General features: G+C 29.7%; 1 protein-coding gene across 12 annotated transcripts in view; it reads left to right on the top strand.

The window, feature by feature from the left end:
- LOC145277870 (E3 ubiquitin-protein ligase CBL-B-like) overlaps window positions 1-12,248 on the top strand; it is a 231,556-nt gene that overhangs the window by 201,276 nt on the left and 18,032 nt on the right. For all 12 annotated transcript variants that reach the window (XM_080129838.1, XM_080129830.1, XM_080129828.1 and 9 more), the window contains one exon: window positions 6,291-6,367. In XM_080129838.1, the coding sequence (XP_079985964.1) occupies window positions 6,291-6,367 (77 nt within the window). The remainder of the gene's footprint in view (window positions 1-6,290; window positions 6,368-12,248) is intronic.

The raw sequence follows: 12,248 nt of genomic DNA, 5'->3' as shown, positions 1-12,248 counted from the left end.
TAACTTCTGGGCTGATTTTTAATGTAGTTGACACCTTTCATCAGACAGATATTTTGTTGGTGAGGAACTTCATGGATAACAAATTGTTGAAAAAATATATAATTTATTTGTAATCTTTTTTTTCATTGTGTGTGTGTTTGAGAGAGAGATACCGAGTCTCAATTACCGTCAGTCTCTTCAGTACCCCTGATCATACCATTACCTTCTGGCTCATACTTGCCAGCTCCACATTGTGTCTACTTTCTGTGACAATCTTGTGAAAACTATCCTAAATATGGACATTTCTAGACGACACATTTCAATCTAATTTCTCACGTCTCCATTTTCATTTACGACCCTGGTAGTAGTCACGTCAGACCGTCCTAGTCAACAACAGTCATCTTGTCACCAAATTTAAGTTTAAAGTTTGTCTCAAGGCCAACTATATAACTTTATCAATGAAATATACATGCAAGAGTTTTGTTTTACATTTTTCTCATTTAAAATGTATTTTGAGAAATAGATTTCAGAAACAACTCTTTCACTGATATTCTAAACATCGTTCTATTCTATAAAATCACAACTCTGTCGGATTTCCATGTATGTGGCATATAATGAAGTTGAAAGAATCAGATAATGCAACTAAATTGTTTTGTAAAATTCTTGTTCATGAATGTAAAATTTAGAGCAAAATTTCATTCCCCTCCTCTCTCTCTCCTCCACCTCTCTCTCCTTTCTCTGATTTATTTTTTATTTATTTATTTATTTATTTTTTTAAATATTGCAGTGCACCTCTTTCTTGATTGAAACAGAATTACTTCAACCCTTTAGGTGCTGGATTTTTTTTTTTTTTTTTCATATTGTACGTTGAACAACTGTGCTATATTAAAAATCCAAGCTGAACTAATGAGACACATTTTATCCATATAAATATTATCACATAGTCAATATACTTTAAAAATGTTCAAATTAGTTCAGTCTAATTTGTATAATGTTTCAACATTAATTCAACTACTTTTGTCTCTGATATCTGGATAAAATTGCCCATTTCTCCACCATCAACAAGGATTGGCAGATGTTTGGTAACAATATATGCAAGGTAATCCATCCAGCACTGAAAGGAGATGTAGGAAAACATTTGATAATGAATAGTGATAATTACCAGCATCATACCAGATTAGTGGAACATTTGTATTGGCTGTTGCAGCCAATCGAAAGCCAGTGTATTCAGAAAGAGAGACATCATTAATTCTGTTGATGAAAAGTGGTAAGAGTATGCGATGTGTATGATTCAGTAGCCATTTAATAACGGCATGGACACAGGAAAGTAGGAAACGGTATAAATTCAAGAGGACTTATGGAATATGGAGTAAAATTGGAACTACTTTCTCTGTAGGTTATGATGATGATTATGATGATGATGTTGCTCCTAGGAATAAATGTAATGTTTTAATATTACCAATTAATGTGTCTAAAAATGTTGTTCTATAGTTAAATAAGGTAATAGCTAATAGTGTAAACATAATAAATTTGTATGTGCCATCTGTTGTTGTAAACCTATGGTATTTTGGTCCAGAGGGGAAAAAAACTGCATCTCTTTTATTATACATAGGGGTGAACAACAATTTTACTATATTTCAAAGTCTAAGGTTTTATTCATCTTACTAATCATTCTTTCAAAATAAAACAAAACTTTGATACATTTTTACAGATTCTGTTTGGTTTACTGGGACAGTGTATTGGTTGTTCCCCGTAAGCCAAACAGATTTGTAAAAAAAAATGTACGGAAGTGTTTTTTTTTTTAAATTTTTTTAAAGAATGGTTGATAAGGTGAATAAACTTCGAAATATAACAAAATTGTTGTTTATTTATATACTAGTAGGGGTGCCTGGCGTTGCCCGGGTGTTTGTAGGTGTGTGTTGAGAAAAAAAAAAGTTGTAGTAGGCAGGCAGGCTCGAACCTGAAGCTTTGATGCAAAGGCGGAAAAGAAAGTGGAAGATTGGCGAGGACGAAACAGGAAGTGAAAATGTTCTAATTTAGCGATCAAAAAGTTGACTTGCAGAAAGTGAATGAATTAACGCAGGTGAAGAAATGAAATCACGCACTTAAGTTTGGCTGTAAGCCAGTTAAGCTTTCAGCTTTCTGCCGTCATTGGGGAAATCAGCAGTTCCCCCCCAAGAGGGGAGGGAGCTCTGGCAGTGTCTTAATGAATAGCAATTGTCTGATATGAAGGGTATTCCTCACAGTGATCAAAGCTGATTGCCTTTCAAGATGTGCTGGCCATGAAGGCCAGCGAATCGCTTTTATTTCGATTTAGTTTCGCTTTTATACAAAAAAGTATTAAGAAATAGTAACCCTCTCGAGACTCCCCCCCCCCTGAAAAAAAGCCTTTACATAACATGTACGACCGTTTTGTCTTTATATATATAATATATAACAAACAGAGCTTGTAATTAAAAAAGGATTAGTATATACAAAAAAATGAAAAACTCTGAGTGTTTTGAGAAAAATACGCTTTTGTGACATGTGTGTATCACTGGTCGTAGAATTTGATCACTGGATTAAAGTCACCTTTGACTTCCATCCGAGGCCTTTACCTGCATAGCCACTGAGACAAGTATGTGAAAGACCAAAGAAATAATTTTTTTATTCATAAGTAAGCTTCTTAAAGAATATTCATTCTCCCAAGAACATAAGTTTTGCAATATTGCTTTGGTTAGAAGCTTTTTCAGTGACTGATGCACTTAAAGGGTTACTGTTCTCTTTTTGCATGTTAAACTTAAAATCACCAAATCCATCTTTTTGCATTGTTTGTGTTTCTGTTTCATCTTTATTAAATTATTTCTCCTGCTTTGATTGTATGGTTTTTTTTTTTTTTTTTTTTTTTTGTTGTTGTATGCTTTATTTGCTTTCCTTTTTCTAAATACTCTGTATTCCCACTTTCATCTGATTGTCTTATCTGTAATTGTTTTATTTTTGTCTGCTACTGAACACCACCATTCTTATTTGCTTTTACGCTCTTAAGAACCATTTGTTTTTTGTTTTTTTTTGTGTGTGTTGTTTGAATGTTGGTGTATCATTGTGTATTTTATCATTTTCTTCAAAATTTATGCTTTTTGTCTTTATTTCAATTTTTGCTTCTTAGTGTACGTCATCATTTTATGATTGACTATACTTGCTAAAGCTTTATTATAATATTTTTCTTCACTTTTCTCTTTATTTTTAAGATTCTGTTACTCTTTTATTAGTTTAACTTAATTTTCTGTCTAAGTTTCCTCCTTCTCATCCGCATTTTTCAATTCTGTGTTCTAGTGTTGTCAAAGCATAAACATTATCCATATTTCTTTCTTGACTGCTTCCCCTCAACATTTTTCTTTTTGTTTGCAACTCTTCCACATCTATTTTCTCATCTATCTCATTTTTATCTTGTCATAATTTCTTACATGCACAACAGTGCACAAACATCAGCCACATAGCACTAAACAAAAAAAAAATCATATTTTTCTTTGAAAATGATTCAAAGAAAATATTTTTTGAAAGAATTTTTTGTTTTTAATTAAAATAATATTTGTAAATATTAGTTTTCAGCTTTTTTTTATTAGCTAATTGCCTAATTTGTAGAATACATTTCAATATCATTTAGAAAGTTCATATCTTTTTAAATTGCTTGTTAAGCACACATGAAAATGTTGCAAATCGATTTATATGCATGTTAGAAAATATTTCATTTCTTTTAGATATGTTGTAGGGATTGTTGCCAAATAAACTATGTGGAAATGTTAAATGAAAGACAATAACCTCGCTTTATATCTTATTGTTTCACACAAATAAGCTCCCGAGGAGTTTCAAAATAGTTTCCTGAATTTAGGACACTCCCCATGATTGGGTTAAGCTGTATGTTTAAAATAATTTTTTAAAAAATAATAAATTAGGTGTCTTATTTTTTTAATGTAATAACCAGTCATTAAGTTATCTTTATTTTCTACAGAATCAAACCAAGTTTACTCAATTTGCATGCTTGATATAAAAAAGCTTTTGATTTTAATTTTGAAAACAATGTTTTCAATAAGTTAATGTTTTTCTTTTTAACTATAAATCTTACTGTATTCATCTTGCTCGTTTTTGCCAGATTCCAAAAATAATTTGATTAAAATTAAGGATTCTAGAGGTTTAAATTTGTTGATGAATTGCAGATATACCACAGTTGTGTAAAATCTTGTAAAATATATTCTTTTAAGGGACATTTACATGTTTTATAGCACCTATGTCAATTGTTGCTTGATTATGAGTTCTCATTATCTAATCTCATTGTTTTAAAAATGATGTAATTATTCAAGTAAATTTAATAGTTACTGAAAGTATAACTTAACTGAATGTTATTCTTCTGTTGCTAATGACAAAATCACAAATTTTAATCAATCACATTTTTCTTCAAATTCAGACGGCTTGGAAAGATATAAATGATTTTATTAGTTCTAAAATTTGTTAGCAAATAAATCAAGAATAAAAACACTTCATGTTTCCTGCATTCTAACAGGAATTTTGTATGATTATCATTATTTATATATTCACTATAATAATTACCAGCATATCACTCTTTTTTTATATATACATTAGTGGCCTGGTAAGGTGAAAGGACAGACAACCGAAATAGCAAAACCAAATCTGCCTTCCAGGACACTCTGTATACAAATGTAGGCAAATTTTGGGCATATTTTATTGGTTTGAAAATATAGCTTTTTTTACCAATTGTCATAGAATAGTATAATCTTTCAGCAGCCTGCAAATTTTCATTTAGTTTCATCCCATAGAACCAAAGATATGAGCATTTCAATATTCAATTTAGCTGATATATATTATATATATATATATATATATATATATCGGCTAAATTGAATCTTAGTGACTATTGATCAGAATTTAACAAATGATGCTCATTGGAAAGCTAATGACCTGAATTGTGTTGTAGACTGTGATATTTGCCCTTAAGAGGATCATCCAGAGCCTATTTTTGTCACTTTTTACAGCCATAAAATGTTTCAATCAGTCATTTGTTTTCCTGATTTTGGATATGAATTACAAAATATCTAATATTCTCGCAAAACTTCTGGCCTTGGAGGGGAGACTAAAACTTGCTGCTATGGTTTCAAATGATCTGAAATAACAGCAAGGAGAGACTCGATTCCAACTATTTCTCGTATGTTATATCTCCCCTCTTGGTTTTCATACATAAAGTAAATTTCACAGTGCATAAGGATTATTTGATACTGGAGATATTCATAATCGCACCCTATTTCCAAAAGAGGAGAGATATAACATATGAGAAATATTTGGAATCAAGTCTCCCCTTGCTGTTATTTCAGATTATTTGAAACCATAGCAGCAAGTTTTAGTCTCCCCTCCAAGGCCAGAGGTTTGGGGAATATATATATATATATATATATATATATATATGTGAGAGAGATGTTTTTACAACAGGTTGAATACTAACTTTTCTCACTGATAATTCCATTAGGATGAATCATGTATGTGGAAAGTTTGAAATCCTCCATTGTCTCAAATTACAAAGGGATAAATAGGTTGAAGTAGAAAGGTTTCATAATCTGAAGGGTGTAAGTTCAATTCCTATATAAGGTAGTATATTTTCATTTTCTTTAATCATATCTAAAAACAATAAATTTCTCAATGATATTTGTGGACAAATTATTGATGTCAATAATTTACTGTTTGAATGTAAATGTTTTGTCGTGATATTAAAAGGTTGTCTACTTTAATGGTTTATTAATTTGTTTTGGAAAATGTAACATGTCTTATTTTTGAGAAAACAAATGTAATTTAGATATAATATATTATGCTTCATTTCTGGTTTAGGTGCTAGTCTAGCCACATTAAGGAGATATGAAACAGTCTGTCTGTGGAACATACATAGACTAATAGTGGCTCTGCAGAAGTGACATACAATGTTAACGAAAGCACCCCTCCCCCATAAAAAGAAAAAAAAGAATGTATATTCAAAATTTAGCAATAAAGCCGTTAGAAGACATACATACAATACAAATATTTTTAATTTAATTTAATTTTTTTTTTTTTTTTTTTTTTTTTTTTAAACTATTTTGGTCTTAAAATTTTCAGACAATAAATCTCTTCGTTAGAAACAATAGTTGTTTAGAATGACAAAAGTGAATTGGAATGGTTTCAATTTTATTTTTAATTTTCCAACTGACATGGATATCTTTTTCTTTTTTTTTTTTTTTTTTTTTCTTACCTCATTTTTAATGGAAGAATTCATTTGTTTCATTGTCTGTTTGTAGTCGCCGTAAACTTCCTCCTACGCCCTCCAGTGATGATGATGATGATGATGAAGATGAGGTGACTCTTGATGGAACAGGTATGGTAGTTGTTTCAATGTCTCTCTCTCTCTTCTTTCCCCATACGTATAGATACAAATTACAAAACCAGCTTTTTTTATTTCTCATCTTTTTACACTTTGTTTCAAATTATCAAGTTAATAATACACTTATGATTTTGCATGTTTTGGATGGTTTTCCATCTCCATTTGCTGCAATAAGTCACGACGTTTCAGTCATCGGACTCTACATCTTTCTTCAAGTACCTAATCCACTCGGCTAAATTAATCTTGTTCCAAAGTCTAAGCTAAGGAAAACACCCCAAACATATAAATGATGTAAGTAACAATACCTAGTTTTTTACACCTGCATAAGTTGTTCTAGACACCAACCAATTTTAAAAATCGATTGAGAAGCTGATTTGAGCATTATGATCTGTTTTACATTTTACATAGTTGAACTATTTTTTTAACATTGTAAACCGGTAGAATTGTAATGTTTCAGAATTTTTCTTGATTAAAAATGGATTTTTTTTTTCCTGAAATAACAAAAATTATATTTAAGAAAAAGTTGAAAAAGTAAAACCATTTAAGATATTCCCACAAAATCAAATATAAATTTTATTTGTTAACAAATCTTTGTAATTTCATTATAATGTATATAGAGAGAGTCTGTTTCCAAAACTCTTGTAGGAGTTTGTAACATTTCCATTCTATGGATGTTCAACAATATTATTGTACTATCTTTGAAAAGAAATACTGCACTTTGATCCTAGCCCAAAGGACAAGAAAGTATATTTTTGTTCAAGTTCCATGTTCAACATAAAGACTATCAAATGAAACTAAAAATATTTGTTTGCATTGAATCTTTAGCAATCGGGCGATCCATCTTTTTAGAATGTTTTAGAGGATAATAATGAACATAAAATTGCATTAATGTGTTATTATATAGATAATACATAGGCAACATTAGATGACTGTTAGCTATAGAAATCACTTTTTATTTTTTTACTGAAAATTTTTATAGTTGGCAATTGATTTTAATTAAATAAAAACTGGCAGAATGTAGGTATGATTAATTGAATATTTTTTTTTTTTTTAATATGCACATTATCCATCTTTGTGGTCACTTGTTCATGGAAATGTAACCCATAAATATTCAATTGCTATTCATAATCTTGATATTTTGGACTGGAGTTTAATTTGTTTTTAAATTTGAAGTAATTTGAGTTTAAAAAACTTAATGTAAGGGAAGAAATACATATTTGTCATATTATTTGGATTCATCGGACTACTGTTCTCATTTATAGTGTGATTTTTATGTTTCGGTTGATGTAACCTCAGACTTTCTTCAGGTGTATCTTGAACTCAAATGTTTCTGTTGAACACAGAAATTTGGTTGGAATTTCGAGTGGAACCCTTTATTTACTTCATGAGGGTAGCATGCTCTTGTTCCATCAGCCATGACTGGATAGACGTCCTAAGTAATTCACAATTTTTTTTTTTTTTTTTGGTCGCCCACGCTCAGGATTGTACTTTCAACCCTCATGTGAATATCACTTGTTACAATTGATTTTTTCCAAGTACTCTAACTACTGTGCTACAGGTCCTTGCAGATTTTAAAATTGTAAAAAGTGATATTCTGAAGGTTGAAGGTTCAATCCTTAGTGTGGGTAACCAAAAAAAAATACAATTGCGAATTACTTAGGACCTCTATCCAGTCATGGCTGATGAAACAAGAGCATGCTACCCCTATGAAGTAAATAAAGGGTTCCGCTCGAAATTCCGTCCAAAGTTCGACAGAAACATTCCAAAGCTCAACAAGATACATTTGAAGAAGGTTGAAGGTTACATCAATCGAAACGTTGTACAAAATCACACTCAAGATGAGAACAGTAGTCTGATGAATCCAAATAATATAAATAATTCTCATCTTAAAAATTGAGAAAGTAAACATTTTTCTTAAAAATGGTTTAAATTATTTGATAAGCTGCAATTATATACACATACACACACACACAATGAGAATAACAAATAACAAATTTTCACAGTAAAATAAAAAAAAAAGTAATATTAATAACTAAAAAATTGGGTGGGTTCTCTCTACCGTGCTAGAAAGCTATTAACGCCTGAAAGTATCCTATACCTCTATAAGGCCACCATTCGCCCATGTATGGAGTATTGTTGTCATATTTGGGCTGGTGCATCTGCCACTAGTCTATCGCTCCTAGACAAGGTTCAAAAGAGAGTTGCCAATCTGATAGGTCCTGAACTGTCATCTAAACTTCAGCCTCTGTCCCATAGACGAAATGTTGCATCCCTCTGCCTGTTCTACAAGTACTTTAACGGTGAATGCTCTGACGAACTACAAGCACTTGCGCCCCCTCGACGTAAATACTCCCAACAAACCCGACAAGCAGCCAAATCCCACCCCTTCACTGTAGAGATCCCTAGATGTAAGAGAGCCTTTTACTCCAGTAGTTTCTTCCCCAGAACTGCTAGACTTTGGAATTCCCTTTCGGGTCTCTGCTTCCTCAACTGTACTGACATGCAGAAGTTCAAGTGTAATGTGAACAGACATCTTGCTGCCCAACTCCTTACACAGTAGCCCTGATGCTTATGTACCTGATAGTAGCCCCCTACAACAAAGTGGCAATGTGCCTTGTTTGGGGTGAAAATGCAATAAAAAAAAAAAAAAAAAAATTTTTTTTTGAAATAGCACAAAGAAAATAATGATAAAAAATAATACTAAATCAATAAAAAGATTTTTTTTAAATCTGTCAGAACTAAAAAAAAAAAAAAAGTAATAATTAATGAATTATTCATGGAATTAAGATGTTATTTTCAACTTTGCTACAAAGGGAGACCACTAGAATATAACAAACAAACAATATGCAATTTCAATCTGACAAAATAAAAAGGAAAAGTAAATGAAACTAGCAGATTTCACTGCAGAATAGAATAACTGAATGTGATTATGGAAAGAAGCATAACAAAACTATAATTCCATCTCAAATTGCTGCATTAAAAGCATGTGAAACGATTGTTATGGCATATTAAGAACATGTAATCCTTGTAAGTGCTGTAAAGATCTGAGTAAACATCACTGTGTACTCTTTTGAATGACCTTGTACCTAATTTGTTTCGCTCAATTTAACATTTTTCAAATGAATATATTTTTCAAGCACTGTATACAAGAACAAATCAAGAACATTGAGCCAATCAAAAAGCTGAGTCGGCTATCAGCGTGTATCATGTATATATTTTTGTTTCATTTTTTGTACTTCAACTATGTAAAAAAAATATGTACTAGTGGCAATTTAGCTATACAGGAACGTTTGTTTCATTACATAAAAGAATTTGTCAGGCTAAATGCAATTAGGCAGGCAAGTTTCTTCTGATGAAAAAACATTTTTTTTTCCTGTGTAGTTTAATTGCTATCCCTATTATTACTCGTTCAAACTTTGTAGAAAAAACTTGAAACATTTCGTGAACAAGTATCATAATATCAAATTTGTTTTTACTCTGAATTTTGTGGAAATTGAACCAATTTTTTTATGTTTTTGAATTTTTGAGATAAGGATTTAAAATTGGTTATTCGGACTATTATTCTCATTTTAGTTACATTCACAATGTTTCAGTCAATGTACCTATATGCTTCTACAGGTGCATCTTTTCAAACACTTCAAAACCTGAACAAAACTTTCAAGTGAACCTCATGGAGGTAGATTGTTTTCATTCCAACAAAGATTCTCAAGTTCAAAAAGATATACCTGAAGAACATTGAAACTTACATCAATCAAAATGTTGGGTGTATATAAACCAAGATGAGAAATAGTAGTTTGAATTATACAAATTATTTAATATTACACTTTTTTTTATTACATTGTATGTTTTTTTTCTTTTTCTATTTTCTTTTAAATATAATATTTACTGTTATTTTATTGTTGATAAATGTAGACAAATTGTCTTTAAATAAACAGTAAAATAAATATGTATTGTCATTCTGAGTGTTCAGCCCACCCCACCCCATCACTTGCCTTTCTCTCAACACACACTTTATGGTTTGTTGCTTTTTACAAACTGTGCTTTTTCTTCTGTATCCTCACTTTAAAATATTCTTTTTATTAATTTCTATATTTTTTATTTACATAATATCTTACATTCCATATGCATTAATATTCATTGATGTATTTGGATATTAAGGTATTACGATATTTTTCACATCTTTGTAATTAAATCTTTTGTTTTGCTGTTGTGGATATTGCATTTCATTTTCTGAACTTGATTTTCTTTCCTTTTTCGTTTTTTTTTTTTTCTATTTTTCCTCTTTTTCTTTTCTTGCTGAACCATTACTTTCTATTTGCATGTAGTTAGCATGTATTTCCTTTGTTGTCGTTTCTGTGTTCATTTTTATCACTGAAATTTATAGATTTCAACCTCTCTTTGACTTTGTTGATCTCATTGAACAAATTATTTTATCAAAGTTAAAGTTTGAAAAATTGCAATTCACATTTTTAGTTCATAGTTTCACTGGCATAGAATTCATAATTTTTAAATTTTTTTGTGAAGCAATTAAAAATTAATATATATATATATATATATATATATATATATATATATATATATATATATATATGTCTAAAAATAACAGGCAATTAATGGTCAAACATTTAAGATTTTTGAACAATTTTAATTTTAAAATATTAATTTCTTTAAACAAATTAGATTTTTTTAATATAACAAGAACGTTCAACACTTTTAGCTGTTTAAAAAAGTATATTTTGTCACAAAATTATAGAATGAAGCAACTTAATTTTTTTATATTTATTTCAATATTGCTTTAGTTTACTTTTCAGCAAAAACAAATAATTTCTCAACAATGAACAAACATGTCATTGTTTTTTCAAAAAAAAGTTAGTTCTAAACTAAACAATATATTCTTCTCGGAATTACACATTTTGTTTTATTTCTCAACAGAAAAGTTTAAAGATTTTAAAATTACTTTTCATTCGATCAGTTAAATGTTAGAAGACAGGTTGATAAAATTTTAATTTCACAAAAAAATCCTACTTACAAAAAAATAAATCAAAAGTTATTGTTTTTGCTCAACCAACATTTTTGCAAAAAAATACATTTCCTTCATTGTAATTTTTGTTTCTCCTTTGTGAAAAAAATGCTTTGCTAAATCAACTAGATACATATAGCTTTTATGAAAAAGTTGAATTTACTTCTCTTTAAAAAGTTACTTTTACCATTTTTTACTTATCAAAGCAAGTGGCACTTAAGATTTTTTTTAATCTAAAAGTATCGTTATTGAAAATGAAATGGACTTAATGCAAGATATGCTTGTTACGAATGCCACAATTTGCTTAAAAATACATCAAATGCGCAAATATTTGGTGTAATCGTTTGCATGAATGACAAAAATCTATCAAAGTACTAGTTTGGATTTCTTCATCTTTTAGCATGCACGACAACACACACATTTCATCAGAATCTTTTTTTTTTCTTTACTATATTTCATTCCAGTATTTGCCATAATTTTCCTTTTGTAAAGATAAAAACTGCATCCCCACAAAGGTTGGATGTGACATAAGGTCAAACTAAATGTCCAGTGTAGCCATTACTGGCTAGTAACAAATCTAGCCTTCATATTTATAAAGTTATCTTATTGAATTCTCACTCAGATCAAAATCAAACTTTGTTTCTGCCTAGCTAATATTTATTTGCTTTTTTTTGTACCAAATTATTGGCAATATTACATACTTTACTAGAATTTATTTTTAAAAATTAGTTCATCAAACCCAAACCATCCATATTAATAAAGGTTTTTCACTATTTGTATTTAACAAAGGGAATAATTTATTTTTTTTAATTCAAGAATATAAAAAAAAAAGTTGTTTTCCATACAGTTAGAATT

Source organism: Euprymna scolopes, chromosome 6 (assembly GCF_053919585.1).
Source record: "Euprymna scolopes isolate OS-2025 chromosome 6, ASM5391958v1, whole genome shotgun sequence".
Taxonomy (NCBI): Eukaryota; Metazoa; Mollusca; class Cephalopoda; order Sepiida; family Sepiolidae; genus Euprymna; species Euprymna scolopes.
Note: the sequence above shows the minus strand (reverse complement) of the source record. Positions and strands in the feature narration are given on the sequence as shown.